This window comes from Mesocricetus auratus, unplaced genomic scaffold, assembly GCF_017639785.1.
Source record: "Mesocricetus auratus isolate SY011 unplaced genomic scaffold, BCM_Maur_2.0 Super-Scaffold_4256, whole genome shotgun sequence".
In the NCBI taxonomy this organism is placed as follows: domain Eukaryota; kingdom Metazoa; phylum Chordata; class Mammalia; order Rodentia; family Cricetidae; genus Mesocricetus; species Mesocricetus auratus.
The window spans coordinates 129038946-129057847 of NW_024429182.1; the positions used below are offsets into that span (position 1 = coordinate 129038946).

Here is an 18902-nt window from a genome sequence, read left to right on the forward strand (position 1 = left end):
AACATTGGGGGAAAGGAACCAGGAGCTTCCCATGCAACCCAGCATTGAGGCATCCAGGATGGGCTCTGCCAGATGACAAAGGCCACATGGACCACAGATCATGGACCTGAAGCTGTGCACTCCCGGGTTTAATAGGATGAGTGTGTTCATTTGGAATTGTTCTTTTACACGTGGTTATTGTTTTTAAAACTCTATGTGAATCTTCGGCATCACATAGAAATGGGCTCTACAGTGCAGCATTCTGTGGGTGCAGAATAACAGCTCTGCTACGGTTGAGCCCTGCTTTGGAACCTGCCTGTAGGGCACTGACGAAGAAGGATCCGAGGTGATGCCGTCTTCAGGGAGGGGAGGATGGTACAGGAGGGCCTCCCTCCCAGTGTCTCACAGGGCACATCTCCCCTGTGGTTCCAGCAGCGGGCAGGGCAAAGGAGGGTGCGTTTTTTTCATTGCTAAGTGGAAGAGAAATGCAGCATGACTTAAATTGCTTTTCAAACACCTTGCATCGGGCGGGGTACAGGAAGGAAGCAGATTCGAACGGAAGGCCGAAGCCTTTGTTACCCACAAAGATGAACTCATGGTTGTCAGCCTGATACAGAAGTCCCTGCCTTGGCCTGCCATTTCTAATGCTCTCAGAGACATGCTGATGTGTTTCTACTGTCATCAGCGAGTCTGAGTGACTTATTAGAATGTGGTCAAGGTGACAGGAGACAGAGTGACACTGGGGAGATTATTAGGAGTCTAAGTGAGCTTAGCTGGATGCCATTGTCTTAGTCCATGAACTTGTGCATGGATGCTGGTATGAGCAGGTTATAAATTTAATGGCCACTTCTACTGGTTTTGAAAAAAAAGTCTCAGCATTAAATACTAACTTTCATTGCTAAGTTGGGAATCGCAGCAAGGCAATATTCTATTTGAAGCATGTACAAGAATGGAGGAGTCCTTAACTGTCATTGGTTACTAGGTCTCCAGGTCATTAAGGGCAGGGCTCTTAGCCTTGACATTGTAGCAAGTTACCCCAAAGCTCTCCGAGGTTTTTGAAAACAGTCATTCTGGAGTCACATCAACACTGATGGGGCAGGGAGGGTGGGGACACACCCAGTCTCTCCCAGTTTATTATTGTTGAGACTACAAGACACTGGATGTCTCTCAGCTTTCCACTGGTTGTTCTGGTAGCTTGTTTAAAGTGTTTATTTGAAATTATCTAAGAAGCTTATTTTGCTAACCTCCTGTTTCCTACAAAGGGAACTGTCACAAGAATGTGTAGAAATAAAGATCTGAGGGCGAAAAAATCTTATTGTTCCTTAAGAGAATGTTTTCCGGCCGGCTTTCCCATGGTTCTTTCAGACTCTAAAGAAAGCCAACCTGGGTTTCTGTCCATGTTTCAATGGTAGTCCTGAGTTATTAGAAAGGTCACATATGGAAATTTCCAGTTCTTCAATTCCTCCTGAGATGAGAACCTTGTACTATAGGCACAAACTAGAAAACATACACTAACAGCTAGCTTGTGTCTGAGTGGAGATGTGATAGTTGGTGATAAAACGTCACCACAGCCTGGAAGATGGTGCCAGCAGGATGGGCCATCCATCCATTCTGCCCAGGATGGAGGAGGGTACCAAGGCACAGCCACTCACTGCTAAAACCAGCTGTTGGTGGGAGCCCAACAGCTGGACACTCAAAGCAGTTCATAAGGTTGCTCACAGCCATCTCTCAGTATCTCGCAAGAAAAAGAAAATCAGAGGAGTGGGTGACTGTTGTCTGTCTGTAATCTAGCCTTTTATCAACAGAAAATAAAGCACGGATGGCTGTATTTCTTCTCACTTGGGGGAGCTAATGGCACGGGTGGGAGACAGTGATAAGATTCACTGTAGTAGTCATTTTTCTGTTGCTGTGTAAAAACAATGACCCAAAGAAACCTGAGGAGGGAAAGGTTTACTTGACTTCCATGCATAGATCACAGTCGATCACTGAGGGAAGCCAAGGCAGGAACTCAAGCAGGGCAGGAACCTGGAGACAGGAGCTGAAGCAAGGACAGTGAAGAATGCTGCTCACTGGCTTGCTGTCCATGGCTTGCTCAGCCTGCTTCCTTATAAAACGCTGGACTATCTACCCAGGGGTGGCACCCCCACATCCATTATTAATCAAGGAAATCCCCCACAGACAAGCCTGCAGAGTAACTCATGGAGGCCTTTTCTCAAATGGGATTTCCTTTTCCATATGAACCCCCCCTTATGCCAAATTGACAAAAACAAAAAGAAAAAAATAACAAATTAACCAGCACCCTCACTGTTTACACTGGTAAATTCACTCTTCAGGGGATTTGTTTTTTGTGGCTCTAAAATATATCCCAGGAAATTCAGAAAGGGTGAAGTTACAGATCAGACACCACGAGTCTTTGGGTGTGTTGCTGCATGGCTTCGCCAAACACATTTATTCCTGAGTTCTGGAGGTCTGAGAATACACTCCAAGAATGCTAATGGAATTACTTCTAGTAGGTAAGTGTTTGCTTCCGGGCTTGTAGACAGCCACCTTGCAGCTGTTTACATGGAGTAGGGAGAGCGGTCGCTTCTCTTGGTTCTCTGTAAGGACACTTACAGTCCCCCCCCAACCCCTGCTGCCACAGTCCATCTGCTAAGGCTTCAGACATCACATTTCAGGAACAAGGAAGCCCATGGCAGCCTTTTTAAAAAATGCTTTTCCCACTGGCTGTGTTGAAACGCATGTCTTCAGTTAGAAAGGACATTCTACAGTGGCCACAAATAATGTTCTACCTTGCTGCCGTCCCATAGGCCTGAGTCTGGGAGAATAGACATTAGTAAGGATGGTCCTGCCTGCCACACTGCTGAGGAAGACAAAGGCCCAGCCCTGTCATGGCTGATTTCCCCTTCAGTTCTCAAAAGTGTCACTCTGAACAAATTGACACGACAGGACAGGCTTGTGCTCCAACCCTATTGCCCTCCTAGCAATGGCCTGCAGCCTCACTGGCCTGAACCACGGTATAAGAGAAAGGGGGGAGAAGGGACAACTGCCTGGGCCAGCACTCAGCCCTGTGGGTGTTCCACAGACCTTGTCCCCGCACTCAGCCCTGTGGCTGTTCCACAGACCTTGTCCCCGCACTCAGCCCTGTGGGCGTTCCACAGCCCTTGTCCCCGCACTCAGCCCTGTGGGCGTTCCACAGCCCTTGTCCCCGCACTCAGCCCTGTGGCTGTTCCACAGCCCTTGTCCCCGCACTCAGCCCTGTGGCTGTTCCACAGCCCTTGTCCCCGCACTCAGCCCTGTGGGCGTTCCACAGCCCTTGTCCCCGCACTCAGCCCTGTGGGCGTTCCACAGCCCTTGTCCCCGCACTCAGCCCTGTGGCTGTTCCACAGCCCTTGTCCCCGCACTCAGCCCGCTGGCTGTTCCACAGCCCTTGTCCCCGCACTCAGCCCTGTGGGCGTTCCACAGCCCTTGTCCCCGCACTCAGCCCTGTGGGCGTTCCACAGCCCTTGTCCCCGCACTCAGCCCTGTGGGCGTTCCACAGCCCTTGTCCCCGCACTCAGCCCTGTGGGCGTTCCACAGCCCTTGTCCCCGCACTCATCTCCCTACAAAAAGAGGCTCTCCCAACTGTGGTGTCTGCTGGGGAGAACGAAGGTCACTGTGGAGTGGCGCAGAGACTGTGCAGGCTCTGGTAGCAGCTGCATGCCCTGCCTAGGATAGTGATCACAGGAGACAAGGAAGTAAAGTGTCAGGGTTCCTCCAGGTCACCCATGAGAGCTTTGGCACAAAGACCTAGACCCCAGACCCCTGAACCCTAGTCTCGTGTCTCATCTGTCACAACTGCTACACTGCTGTTTACTAATTGTGCTACTGTGTTTGATTATCTAGAGTCGCATTGGGTGACAAGCCAGAGAGGATGGGATTGTATGTGTCGGGTTTACTGCCTTAGCCTCAGTTTTTCACACAGGCCTGATAATATACTGGGTGCTCAAAAAAATGTAACTGAGTTCATTAACAGAGAGATGCAGCTTCACCAACACGCCTTTTCAGCCATCAGGTGACCTTTGGAGTGGTCTTCGTTTTCCTGGCTTACAGTTTGAGGGGATACAGCCCATCATGGCAGTGAAGGCAGGGTAGCAGGAATATGAGGTGGCTGGTCACACTGCATCCACAGTCAGGAAGCAAAGGGTAGACAGGGTGTGAGGTGAGGCTGGGAAGCCTCAAGGTCACCTCCACTGGCCACTTCCTCTAGCTGGGCACCACCTCAGAGCCCACCCGAACCTGGGACAAAATGATCAACCGCATGACTTTGTAGGGGACATTTCAATTTCAAGCCACATCATTTTGTCCCTGCCTCCATAGGCCATGGCCATCTCATAATGCACAATGCATGCGGTCTCAAGAAGGAATGCACACTTCCAACATTAATACCACAGAGTAAGTTTGCCCACTCCAAAAGGGAGGAATTGGACCATAACAAGGGAAGATCGGACCAAAGCAAGATCAAAACTCAGAAGGTCAAATACCAAACCCTTTAGCCCTCTACACCCAAGGCTCACGATAGAACCGTCCGGGTTGTTAAGAGTTTGAATATGCCTGCCCCTACAGTTCTGCAGCCTGAAGCACACATAGCCCCTCCCAGGACAGTGTGACTCTGTGCAGACTCCTTCCGCAGACATCACATGCCTGGTGCTGGCATCTCTAACGTCTAGAGGTCACCCAGTGGCCTCAGTGCCGCTTCCATGACTCCCTCACTCACATTTTGCATCTTTAAGACCAGCACCACGTGGATAATGCCATCATATTCTGCTGCCACCTTGAGATGGAGTAGGACCCCTTGGACCACAGTTGCCCGGGCCTCTACTCCCAGGCATTTAGTTCCAAGCGGGACCCCTGATTTCTACATGGAGGCTTACTTGACTCCTTTCAAACACATTTTCACTTTCCAGAATTGGAGCCTTTATTGGGTGGGTTTGTCCTAGTGTGAATACTAGATTTCTCCTTAAAGGGGCTGCCAATCCCTTTAACAACCAAGCTGCTTTTGTACCCACCTTATCTCCAATTTGAAATTCATCCCTTTCCCCACCAAATGCCACGCCCTTTATGTCTTCTGCTCCCCTTGTTGCGCTCTCTGGATAAGAACAGTGAGCAGTAACTGCACCACACCTATGCTCTCTTAGCTAAGAATTTCATCCACCACCACACTGGTCCATTACTTTTAAATTTAGGCTTATGTGAGTTCTTAGAACATGGGTCAAATGCACACAGAGTCTTTAGTCCAGGTCCTTATAGAGTCCTTATTCCCTTCTACTGTCAGGATTTGTTCTAGAATCCCACCAGGATGGTCCATTAATACCTGCTTTCAGCATTCTATGGACGCTCTTGTCAGTTTCCAAATTCTTCCATATCCTTCCTGCAAATCAATTCCAAACACCCAAGAACCACAGTCAGGCTTACCACAGCAGTGGACCAGCTCCCAATACCTGTCTTCCATGTTGTTTTTCTCATTGCTACAATCAAACAACCAACAAGAAGCACAAGGGTTTATTTTGCCTATTAGATGGGAGGGATGTGCGTGCATGCATGCACAGGCATGGGGATGCATGTGTGCCTGTACACACACACACACACACACACACACACACACACACACACACCATGGTGGGGGAGGCAGTGGAAACACCAGGCAGCTAATCACACTGAGTCTGCAGTCAGGAAGCAGATAGGAAGTGGGACTCAGGCTAAGAAACTCAAGGCCCACCTCCAGTGATCCACTTCATCAACTGGACCCCTGCCTCAAGGCCTCGCAGCCGTGGTACCAAGCATTCAAACACACGAGTCTATGTGGGGCATTTCACGTTCACGCCGTAGCAGGCTTCACGGAGCCAGGACAGGCACACTGTCACGGAGCCACATCGAGCTTCAGTCTTCCTGTTAAACACACAAACTGACACCAGCACAGGTTTCTCTTTATTGCATTTTCTTCTCAGTTCCTATTACTTTCCTATATGGAAGGCTTTGTGCAGTATCGCTACCCGGGAGGCAGCTCTGGGTTGTGCAGGGGCTCTGCCTGCAGTCAGAGGCAGGTCTCTTTCCTGCAGGAAGCTCCAACTTCCTAAGAGTCTTTCAGGCACAGTAGGGATGATGGGGGGGGGTTCTCCTTGGTGAGAGAAACGAGCAAAGTGACACAAATAAAAATAACCAAAGCACCAGTCACCCCAAAGGGCGTCCACAGTTGAGACGTGGAAGACTGGTGGTACCGCTATTGCATGCTGGAGCAAACAGCCTTAAAAATCTGCAGTGACTGCTAAATGCCACCTCCTGGTGGGAGAGAGGTTTCTTCAGCACCCTAAAAGCAATGCCATGTCTTTCTCGGAGTTTTCTTTGGGGCACATGGGGGATCAGTCAGCCACATTGTGCCTGGCCTTCCCTGGTACCGTGTGCTGAGGGATGCTCGCGCACAACGCCGTCTTGGCTTTCAGAGATTGCTTCGGCTTCGTGGCAGCCTCGGAGATCCTGTGGAGAGAAAGAAGACGGCTGAGGATGGCCCCTCAGATCACCACGATTCCCATCGGCCTTAGCTGCTCTGAAGCAACGTCAGGAGGGGATGCAGGTGAGGAAGAATCATGGCACAGGAGCATCAACACGAGGTGTGTTTCTCCTCTCTTAATGCCTTGAAGCCATCTTCCCTGGGCGGAGGCAGTCAGGTCTGAGGTAGGTCAGTGGCAGGAGGACAGTGGAGAAGACTGTCAAGTTCTGGTGGGAGGCTTTGTTGGCCCACCTATGCTGCCCTAAAGGCGGATGGTACCCTTTGAGGCTGGTCTGTGCCTCCAGTGAGGCCACTGCTGTCATTTCCTGACGGGGACCCGACTCTTAGCCCATAGGCTCTCAGGGAATGCCTGCTCTATGAATGGGAGCCCTCCCAGGTAGTGCCAAGCTTCTCTCTCTGCTGAGGAAAGACACACGGCCAAGTCTTCAAGCTACAGTCCCTATCCCCCCCACACCCCCATGCCACCCCCGTGCCTTGTTAGGAGCTGAGGTAAGCTCAAGGCAGAGCTCTGGAGGCAAGGCCCTCCCTCTCCAGCAGGCACGTAAACCTCAGGGCTGGTCTGTGTGAGGATGGAAGCCAGAGTGCTTCAACATTCTCAAAGAATGAATTCCTTTCTAATATTAGGACAAGGAAGATGTTTTAAGCTGGCTTCTCAGAGGACTTACTCTTACATTTAACTATATAAGCTGTGGGAAGCCACTGAGACACCCACTTTCCAATACCTGCCTCGAGTTCTGACTGGCGAAGGGATACAATATTCAGAGACAACGTAAGGGAAGCTGACTCACTTGGACAATGTGTCTATGGTCTGCTGGGTGGCCAGGGTCTTCTTGTCCTGCGATCCATACAAGAACGTCTCAATCTGAACACACTGCAGAACACCAAGGAGTCATCATGAGGTTGTGGAAATGTCACAGGGAAATAAAGTCTCCTTTGAACTGGAGAAAGAATGCTTCATTCTTAGACCCGTGCTGTGATGGAATCAGAGTCCTCTGGGGACTCCTCTAGGGACAGCCTGACCTTTAAGGACATTCTTAGGGATCCAGGACACAGATGTACAGTGTGAGCACTACTTCAGAACCCTCTGTGTGCAAGCATGTTTTTAAAAGTAGTATTTTTAAAAAGCACTGGCTAACTTTTTCCTAGTTTCCTTCTTTTGCTTAAGTTTTGGCATTTTATTGTTTATATACAGTCAGGAGAAAGTCGAAGAAGGGAAAAAGAATAAAGAAATTCTAAAAATGGCCAAAGTCAGTCTGAAGAATGAGGCAGAGGAATTTGCTTTGATGACCTTCTGTAAAACTACAGTGGTGCAGGCAGCACGTCTTTCATCCTGGGTGTCAAGTCAGCCAATGGGAAAGGGAGATACTTAGTAGCCAATGGACTGTCCTTGCATGGCCAGTGATGAAGAGAAGGGTTACTCAATAGATGGCATTAGGACCACACTTTTGAAAATGAAAGAAAATGGATTTTAGCTCCTACAAAACAGAAAAATCAATCCCAAAACATTTAAGGAGTTAAATGTGCAATGCAGAACTTGGAGGTTTCCTATGTTGAGACAAGTTCCCCCACAACAAACTGCTGAAAACATTTAAGTGGCTGTATACATGAATGACCAAGAGCTTTGCAGTGAAGTTCAACCAGGAGCAAAGCACAAGGAGTGTGTGTGTGTGTGTGTGTGTGTGTGTGTGTATGTGTGTGTATGTAGTGTGCATGTAGTGTTGTGGTGTATGTGACATGTATGTTTGTGGTGTGTGTGGCATGTGTGTATGTAGTGTATGTGTGTAGTGTGTGTATGTAGTGTGTGTGGTGTATGTGTGTGTGTATGTAGTGTGTGTGTGTGGTGTGTGTATGTAGCGTGTGTGGTGTATGTGTGTGTGTGTGTATGTGTGTGGTATCAGCCGTACATTTTCCTAAGAGTTAGCATTCAGAGCACATGGGGAGCACTGGAGAGGTGAGGAGGAGCAGCAGAACAACCTCCTGGGAGGGGAGTGGTCAAATGACAGAAAGGGCTATTCACGGAGTTGAAACTGGTCAGGGAGCCAGCTTGGCCTCACTAATAACTGGAAGTACAAACAAAAACTAAAGAGCACACTCAGTAAGAAAGGAAAACCTACACTCCAGCACTATTGAGAGGATGGCAAGGAGGAAATAACAGGAAGTATTACAAAGTCTTGTACATAGATGGTGGGCATTTAAGTTGGCATAAGCCTCTGCAGACACTTGTACAATATTTCAGAAAGTTTAAGCAAGAGTTAAGCAAAGAGTGATATACCTGTTGGTTTCTAACGAGAGACAGAAATGGAGTAATCCAGATGGGAGAGGAGGTTGGGAGGAACTGGGAGGAGGAAGGGAAAACTGTAATCAGGATATATCATGTGAGAAAAAAAATCTGTTTTCAATAAAAATAAAAAATAAAACCAATAATATTTCTATATACACAGTAAAAATAACAAGTACAAATGAAAGTAGAAAAAGAAAATTATAATTTAAGAAGTAAAAAACAAAAATGATTTGCAAATAAGTGCATGACCACAGGGAGTTTTATGTGAAGCCTGAAACATGAAAACCAACCACAGGCATGGGAACAATGGCAGATGCAAGGCAGTAGTTATCCGGGGACTGGAGGCTCTACAGGACTTCATCTGTACAGCTTGTCTTTGTTTCTTACTTTGACTCACAAGTTCAAAGGCGTTTGTCTCACATCAGAAATGCTTTCCTGAATATCTGAACGAGCTTTTACTATATTTTAAAGACTAAAGTTTTCTCCCTGGCTAAGCTGCTTGAATCAGAAAGAAAGCAGTGCAGACTTGGAGACATCATCCACTCATTTGGGGACCATTTTTAGGTGTTTAAGAAAATGAAGATGCACACAGCCCAAATGCTTTGTCTTTAGAGGCTGCGGAAGATCCCAGGGCTGCCTGAGTGTGTGTTTCCGTTAGAGGCTGGAGCATTTGACTCTGGTCTTGTGGAGGATAGAAAAACAGACATGAACATGATGGAATTTTATTTTTTAAACAACAGAAACCATTCCCTGTCTCTTGGTTGAATTAATTACATGAAGAAGCATTATCTCTTTCTCCTATTACATTTAGTTCCCATCAAATTCTGCTAATGCAGGGATCTCAGCCCCTCCGTGCAACACACCCTGGTCTTTCTAAACCTGCACAAGGGCCTCAGGCTGGCCTCGGCAATAGCTTTCTCTTTCCAGGGACATTTCCAGGGTCACTTTAACCCACAGATACACCACATGACCTTACAACTTCAGGAACCTTGAGGAAGAGCCATTGTTGGGGTGGGGGTGGATAGGACATGCTTTTGATAGTTGTGATAACTCAGTGAAAACTCTTCCAGTCCTCAGTGTGGGAGGCTGCACACAGACGTCTGAGTGGGTCTCCCCTATTGCTGACTGCACACAGCAGGGCAGAGAGAGCAGTCACTGAGAGATATAGACAGTGGGTCCAAGGGGCAAGCATAAGTCCCCTCCCCCCTGCCGGGCAGCCTGAGGTCTCTCTTAGGGTTTCACTCTTACTACCAGAACCCAGTTTCTCTCTCTCCTTCATGAGCAGGAAGGGCCTGTGCTGGCTTTAAGAGAGCAGGTCTGATTTTAAAGGCACCCAGAAACCCGTTTACATATTTATAAGTGCTCCAGCGACACAGGCTGAAGGCATCACGGCTTGGTGTCGAGCTCATTCATTGTAGCACTGGGATTTTACTGACAAACGTAACAAGTCTTTGAGACAGCCTGGTGAGGTCTCAGTTCACTCTGCTGAGCAGATGGCTTCTAGAAGCTCTACAACACGGGTGGGATTTCCATCCTACCTCTTTGGTGATTGAAGGGTCTTCTCCCTGGCCCCTAATTCCCTAGGGAAGAGACAATTGGGTAAATAGTCACAAATTCCCAGGAAGAAGGAGAAGGTAAGTGATTAAGATTCAGGCAAACTCCCCCAGGCTCAACCACAGGAGGGACCCCTTCCTTCTAGACCTTCTGTTCACGGCACTTTGTCTGGCAGCATTAAATTATCGGGGAAAGTAGAGTTGGGAGAAGGGTTAAGTTGGGACTCTGTTCAACGAACAAGTCCTAGAGGTTGCTCCCTGAGAGGGACCTCTTGTTGGTAGAAACAGATGCCCCGCCCCAAGGCTATTGTCCTCACCAAAGGCAACTGCTTACAATTCTAGCTGATGAGATGCAAAGGCATGTCAAATAGGAGACAGGGATCACCACCTTAGCCCCTACCTAGTCGTATTGATGACTCCAGAACCCAAAGAGGCAGGGCGGAAAGCTGGGAAGTAAAGCTAGTCCGTCCATATACATCAACAGATATTTATCCTATTTTTAACATCTCAGGCTAGCCTCAAAATCCCTCTGTAGGGGAGGGTGACCTTGAAATTCTGATCATCCATCTTGGGCTGGTGATGTAGTTCAATTGATAGAGTACTTGCCTATCATGTACCAAGCCCTGGGTTCAATCCCCAGCACCATACATGCCTGCAGTCCCAACACTATAGGAGAATTAGACATCAAGGGTATCCTTAGCTACGTGCAAAGTTTGAGGCCAGCATGGGCTACATGAGGCCATCTCAAAAAAAAAAAAGACAGTAAAACTAATATATTAGGCAAATAAGAACAAAATAAAACATGAAAACCCAATGCATTAAAGAAGAAATAAAAACATTAATGTAAGAGTAAAGACTTTCTTTTTATTTAAAGTGAACCCATACTTTAATTTATAGCAGTATGATTTATATATTAAATAACACAATAATAGAATGATTTGAAATAGTTTTTAAGTAGAAGAAAAATGTGAAAATTTCCAGATTTTTCTTTATACTGTATACTGGGAATTCTAATTGGTCTTAATAATAAAAAGCCCAACTTAGATATAGAGGTTAATACTGAAAGATCAGAGAAGCAGAGCAACCAGCCACTAGTTCTGACCTCCACCAATGCTCAGATGGAAGGGACGATTCTGTCCCTAGGGATCCTCATACCGAATGCAATGACCTCCTGTCTCCTCTCTTCACCCAGCCACATCCCTTTCTATTTCCACCTCCCAGGCACTGGGATTAAAGGTGTGAGCCATCACTATCTGCCTCCATTTCTCCTTTAGACTGGGTCAATCTCATGTAGACCAGGGTGGCCTTGAACTCCCAGAGGTTTGCCTGCCTCTACCTCCAGAGTGCTGGGATTAAAGGTGTGTGCTACCACTGCCTGGCCTCTGTGGCTAATAACTAGTGGCTAGCTCCATACTCTGATCTTCAGGCAAGCTTTATTTACTAAAGCACAAACAAAATATCACCACAATACTGTTTTTTGTTTTCCAAATTCCTCCCAATTATAACCTTTTAAAGATAAAATGACCTTTAAATTATCTGTCCTAACAGTATAGTGACATATCGTATTTCTGACATCAGCTGGTGAAAGTCATCCTTTTAAAACAAAAAAAAGTCTGAAAACAACTTTATAAATATAAACTTAGCCTTCTTCAGAGATGATGTCTGAAGACTGGAATGCTGAAGACCCATCGTTCCTCCCTCCCGTCTGTCCAAGCTGAGATCAACAGGAGCAGGTTTGCCAGCCTAATCCATCACCCAGGCATCGGCACACCAACCAAAAGCCCCTAATGAAGGCGACCTCACAGGAAATTTATCTTCTGCTATAAGAGTAACAACACTGTTTCTTGACAGCTAACCACACCCCTCCACCCCACCCCCAACCTCTGTGCTCTTTCTGGAAATGTTGCCTTTACCCCAGGCTGGTTTTGAACTGGCTACGTAGCAAAGGATGCTCTTAAGCTTCTGATCCTCTTGTCTCTACCTCCTGAGTGCTGAGATGACAGAGTGGGCACCCATGTCCAGTTTATGTGGTACTGGGGATGCTAGGCAAGTGTTCCACCAACTGAGAGCCCCATTGATGCTTTGAGAACTGTTGAGGAAGTTTAAAGAACAGTGACAGCATAAAATTACAGCAGTGATGGCTGAGGGGTGATCCCATTGTACTGACACTCAGTGGGCTGTGCACCAGAGGACGAATTAAGAGAATGGAATAACTTATTACAGCTTCTACTAGAAGCTGTCTGAATAGCTGCATATTTATCTAAGGGATACAAACCCGAATTCTTCAATGTTCTGCTTCACTTAGCTAAATTTGCTTAAGAGACAGTGTGTGTGTGTGAGAGAGAGAGAATGTGTGTGTGTGTGTGTGTGTGTGTGTGTGTGTGAAATCAGTGTGGTGTTTTGATTCTTTTGTTAAAAACAGACTGTGATAGAGTTAAAGTCAATACATGTTAATTGAAGCCCTGGAGACATCTGGCTGAGCCTTCAAGCCTTGATATTAGAGCATTACCACTGGAATAAAGGTGCCCTGTGCTCTGTTGCAACAAAAGGCCGATGAACCAGCCACAAATGGCATTTCTCAAGTTTCTAAAGTAAGCAGCAAGCTGGGATTGTAAGTATCCAGTGGAATTTAGGAAGCCATTGTATTGCCATTATTCTCTAGCTTGTATAAAACAGGGATTGCAAGAGTCACAACCTGACCTGATTCTAGTTTTCCTTAAATACCAGAGAGCTTTTCTTCCCTGGCGAGAGATGCAGGGAACACATGCTTTCCCCATACCTGCAGCGGTTCTCAAAGGGTTTACCAAGTTCATCCTGCTCACACAGACCTGTCACAGTCTCTGGCATGTAAGTAAACCAATTGATGATTAAACAACAAGACAGGCAGATGAGTTAGAGAAAGTTCTTACACGGAGCTGTGTGTGTGTGTATGCATAGGTGGGTATGATTGTGGGTGTGCAAGTGCACGTGTGCACAGGTGAGTGAAGCCTAGAGGTTGACATTACATGTCTTCCTCTAGCATTCTGCATCTTACATTTTTGAGACAGGGTCTAGCCTGGCTAGCCAGCAGGTTCCAGAGATAACCCTGTCTCTGCGTCCCCAGTGCTGGGATTACAGGTGTGTACCACCACACCTAAATTTTTCCGGTGAGTGCTGGGGATCTAAATTCAGGCTCTCGTGCTTCAGAGCAAGCACTTTGCTGACTGAACCACCTCTCCAGTCCCTTACATGGATGGCACTTTAAGATATGGTTGGCTCCAGTGACCTGCCAGGTGCTGAACCCTCTACTAAGGAAGCTCCAATGTGAGCAGCATTGGGAAGCTTCAGACTTGTTCTCCCGGTGAGTGTAGGGGTAGAAGATGCTTGCTGTTCACTATTTGTATTTTCTCCCAGGAGTGACTCACAGAGCAAGGGAAGTTAAGAGATATCTTGAGCCTGGAAGTCAACTTTTCTAAGTGGCCCAGGAAGCTGAGATGGAGCCACCAGCCCGTTTGTTGCCTTCCTAGCTGTGTCTCCTCTGTGCTTTTGAGCTAATATCCTTCCCAGCGAAGACAGGAGGTGGCTTACGGGTAGCTATGATGTGGGCGTTGGCTGATCTACATGCTGGCCTTAAAAAACAAAACTCACATAAGCAGGCTCACAAGGAAGTCTATGTGGGAAGTAATCTCTGAAAGCAGGCAGCTATGACCCTCGGGCATTCTTCTGCCCGGGGCACTGCTGCAGAAGCGGCCTGGCGGCATCTCTGGTGTTTCCTATCATTCTTTGCCCTCTGGCTGAGGGTCTGGGAGTCGCATCACCATTCCCATTGGGGAATTCAGATAGTGAAAGTGCTGATAGGACACAGCCTCTTCATTGACAGAGATGTACAGCCAAAGCTCCGACTAAGGAGCCATTTAAATGACAGGTTACATGATCCCATGATAGAATATTGACAGAGACAAGTTTGTCACTCCTGGCAAGAGGCCAAGACAAGCTTGTCATGCTATTAGAAGTACTTTCTTCATATGAAATGAAAAACGAAGCCAGAGAAAGGGAGATGTTTTAAACCACTCCAGTGCTGAGGATCTGTGACCACTGCTCCCCATCCCACGTGTGTGCTGTACATGTTTGTGTGTGGACGCAAAGGTCAATGCTGGGTCTGCTCCTCAATCCGTGTCCGCTTACTTTTGGAGATAGGCTTCTCACTGAACCTGGAGCTCACAGATTGCCTAGAATTGCTGCTCAGGGACCACAAGGAACTTTCTGTCTTTGTGCCTTAAGGTTTCTGTTGCTGTGATAAAACACTGACTAAGAGCAACTTGGGGAGGAAAGGGTTTAATTTCACTTCACAGCTTTCCATTGTCCAGGAAGTCAGGGCAAGAACTCAAGGCAGGAACCTCGAGGCAGGGACTGATGCAGAGGCCGTGGAGGGGTGGGTGCTGCTCACTGGCTTGCTCCTCAGGGCTTGCTCAGCCTGCTTTCTCACAGCACCCAGCCTAGTGGTGGCACCACCCACAGTGAGCTAGGCCCTCCCCCATCAATTAGCAATCAAGAAGATTGGCAATTACAGGCTTGCTCATGGGCCAATCCAGTTGGGGCATTTTCTCAATTGATGCTCCATCTTTCTAAAGGACTGTAAGTCGTGTCGAGCTGACAGAACTGGCCAGCCTGCTCCAGAACCGGGCCCACAGGCTTACGTCACCTGTAATTTTATACGGGTGCTGGGATCTGACTTCAGACCCTCATGCCTGGGCAGGAAGGACTTCACTAGCTGAGTGAGCTTTCCAGGCTGGGCCCAAATCATTGCATTTTTCACATATTATCTGATTCAGGGTTATTGCTTCTGTAGAGGATAAATGACTCAAGAACCTCAGGAATTACTCCTCTGTTTTCATGCCAACACCTAAGTCTAATATATTAAGAGGAAAAAAGAATTTGGAAACTAAGCGCACAGATGTGAAGTGTCCTAAATGCTTAAAGATATCTCGGCATCTGTACATTTACTAACAGCTGCCAGGCGGGGAGAAAGATTAACTTGAGGAGTTGAAAGCATCAACTGAGATAGTTCGGCAGCCAGCACTGTGGGGACAGCGTCAGGGGTGGGCCCTGTTTTCCTGCGTCAGACAGGAACCAGCCTTGTCCTGCCTAAACCCACAACTTCCTCCACATCCGATCCTTCCCGCAGCCACTGTTTGCAGTACCACAGCCCTGTGCCAGCCTCAGCGGTAGGACAGATGTGAGTCACACTCTTAAGAGCTTCCAGAGACACAGGGAGACGGAATATTAACAAAGAGGGGCTGGACGGGTGACCCAGCAGTTAGGAGCACTTGCTACTCTCGCAGAGGAGAAGACTGGGGTTCGGTTCCCGGCAGCTCACAGCCATCTGGGACTGCAGTTCCAGGGGACGCCACAGTCTCTTCTGGCCTCTGTGAGCACCAGGCATGCACATGTATCCATACAGAAAATAAAGCTTTTTTATTATGACGTGTATTACATGCCATCATAATTTTAAATAAGAACTAGAAGGAGGAGGGAGGGGAGGGAAATGGACCGCAGTCAAAGCAGCAGCAACATGGCGCCAGGAGAAAGCGTAAAGGGTATGGTAGAGGGAGGGGCCCCAGACAGTGCAGGTCTTTGTGTGGAGATGACAGTGAATTTGTGGACTGCTGAGACAGCCCGGTGCAGGCCATCGGGAAGCGGTAAGGGTGGTCGTCTCAGAGAGAAAGGATGCCAGGTGTCTGAGGAAACACATCCCGGTCTGTCTCTCCTTCCCACACACCTGCAGCTCCCATCCCATAAAGGCAAACAGACCTGAGGAAGACACGCTGATGGGTGAGTAGGGAACCCCCAGTGAGACACACACGGGGAAGGTGAGAAGAGGGACCCTGGGCTGCAGGGGGATGAGGGAGATGAGGGAGGGCATCGGTCATCTCAGTATTTCCTGGGGCTAGCCACGGGTATGATGTCATCCATGTCACCCCCTCACCTCACCTCCAGGCTGTCGAGTGCTGTGAGTTCTGTCTTTAGCAACATCCCTAGACTCCCCCCACAACTTTACTCCATCCCTTGGGGGCAAGCTAGCACCATCTTTCCCCAGGACAACTGCAACATAGACATTTGGAAAACAAGGGCATCAGCAGGACTGGCTGCCCAGGCAGACCGGAAACGCACCACCCCCCAACATACACCCACAGCAGGGTTCAGTCTAATGTGGAGAGCCTGGGAGCTGTTCTCTTTCCTGCCCAGGTGGAGCTGGGCAGTCACGGGGCTCCTTCTGGACCTTGTGTTGTTGGCATCTGCCATTCCTAGCTGTTACCCTTTTGGCCTGTTTAAGATTACACTCAATTGCACAGTTGGGGATTTGGCCTTTCCTTCTGTGCCTGTCCATCGCCTACAAAGCTTGATGCCAATGGAGGAACTAAGGCACTGTGCACCTGCTGGACTGCAGCAAGACTTCTAACATATGAGGAAGGAATGCAAGCCGGTCAATGGGCAGTCTGGGTCCACTGTGCTCTGTTTTCTAGGAGACCGCAAACACAGAAGCTGGGCTGCCAGGGGGTTGAGGCAGGCCTTTCCTGTAGACCTGGAATTCTCATTTCCTTGAGTCTACCACAGGCAAGGGAGACTACAAGTTTTGTCCATAGCAAGTTAAGAATGAATGATCTTGACTCTCAGAATATCGGTCTCACTTTCCTACCCGCCAGTTTATAAACATCTTCAAAGGGCTGGCGCTAAAAGCCTCTTTCAGCATCCCTTCTCTGCTCTGGATTGGAGCCTAAGGAAAACCAACGCAATTATGACCTTCCTGTCTGTCTCTTTAAAAAGACTGTGTGTGGGTGTAGTGCGTATGTGTGTAGGGGTGGTGTGTATGTGTGGTATGGTATGGTATGTAGGTGTGGTGTGTATGTGTGCAGGTGTGGTGCACATGCTCACATATGTGTGTGCTGTGATATGTGTGCATAGGTTAGAGACACGTGAGGAGCTGGTCCTTATCTTCCACTTTTTTGATATGTGTGCATAGGTTAGAGACACGTGAGGAGCTGGTCCTTATCTTCCACTTTTTTGATATGTGTGCATAGGTTAGAGACACGTGAGGAGCTGGTCCTTATCTTCCACTTTTTTGATATGTGTGCATAGGTTAGAGACACGTGAGGAGCTGGTCCTTATCTTCCACTTTTTTGAGGCATTGACTCTTCCTTGCTGCTGCACACTCTAGGCTAGTCAGTCCCAGAGTTTCCAGGGTTTTCCTAGCTGTGAGTCCCAGTCTTCCCAGGAGAACTGGAGTTGTGCACTACCATGCTTAGATTTATATTAGTCCTGGAGATTCGAACTCCAATCCTCCTGCATTTGTGGGGAACACTTTACACCTGAGCTACCACCCCAGCTCAGACCTTCCTCTCTTTAAAGAAAGTGGACCGCCACATTCCAACCATGACTCAGTGACTCAGTGAGACAATTAAGGAAGCCAGGAGCACAGGATAATAGGATCTACACATGAAAATGAGGTTTCTCATGTGGAGGGCCCTTAGGGACGCTAGATTTCTTCTGTGTTTCCTGGCATATCCAAGGGCAACAACAACAACATTTAAAATGGGCTAAAGGGAAAGTCAATTTTGTGGGCCACTGAAGAGCAAACACGGGCAGATCCGTGCAATGTGGGTCCTCTGGCTGCACATGAAACACACCACCATCTAGGGGCATCTGAGTGTCTGGCTGGCTGCAGGAAGCCCAGGGACAGCATGACTTGACGCAGGACCACAGGAGACCCTGTTGGTATCGATTTTCTTGTCTATACCCTATAAAACACACCATGTTCCAGCTTGTTCTTAAAAAGATTCATTATAGTGGGTTTGGGGACTGTTTTACAGGAATGTCTAAAGATGAAAACAAGCTGAACCCTGAAAATGACAGTCTTTAGTAGGGAGGCCAGATTAAAGCTGGGCCCCAAGTGAACTTCACACTGTGCTTCAGGCTGGTATAGTCCCAATATATTACTGACCTAGGAAATGGCCATCCCTTTCTGCTGCCTTTCCCCTGGGTGCCATCCTAGGTCAAAACAGGTCTCTATGTTGCCAAAGGCAATGAGCCTGTGCTGTGGAAATTTCCATCTGGAGCCCATAGAGTTCTCCAATATCCCCCTGCAGGCAGATGCCTTTAAAAGGCAGATCAATAATTCGGTTTCCTTTCTGTAATTCAATTTGCTGTCTGCTGTGTTTCTGGGCCTTCTTGTTTAGCATGGCTGTGGGCTCACACCTGGGCCATTTAGCACATGAGGGAGCATCTGGAAAAGCCACACGTGGTGAAGTCTAGTTTCTGGGATGAAAACCCAGAGGGGAGGCTGTTGTGATAAAAACAAGACACACACTTTAACTACCCGCTTTTAGAAGGTCCCTGGCTTCCCAAAGCCCAGTGCTAAGTATGACCTTTGAGAAGCCCCAGGCAGCAGACGACAAAGGCATGTTTAAAGTCCCTGTCTGTGTCCTGATATCAACAGGGCAGCCGGTCCTGTCCTCAGATGAGAGCAAGTGGGGAATGAGAACAGTTCTCGCTTGTCTCAGATGCTGGC

The 18902-nt window shown here is 47.9% G+C and overlaps 1 protein-coding gene across 7 annotated transcripts in view; it reads right to left on the reverse strand.

Annotated features, from left to right (window-relative positions):
* Positions 1-5921: 5921 nt before the first annotated feature.
* Ttc23 (tetratricopeptide repeat domain 23) overlaps positions 5922-18902 on the reverse strand; it is an 85776-nt gene continuing 72795 nt past the window's right edge. For 6 of the 7 annotated variants that reach the window (XM_040730450.1, XM_013123475.3, XM_040730464.1 and 3 more), the window contains 3 exons: positions 10343-10384; positions 7312-7394; positions 5922-6489 (listed from right to left, as the gene is read on the reverse strand). In XM_040730450.1, the coding sequence (XP_040586384.1) occupies positions 6375-6489; positions 7312-7394; positions 10343-10384 (240 nt within the window). In that variant the 3' untranslated portion in view covers positions 5922-6374. The remainder of the gene's footprint in view (positions 6490-7311; positions 7395-10342; positions 10385-18902) is intronic. The other variant, XM_005083949.4, reaches the window with a different exon arrangement.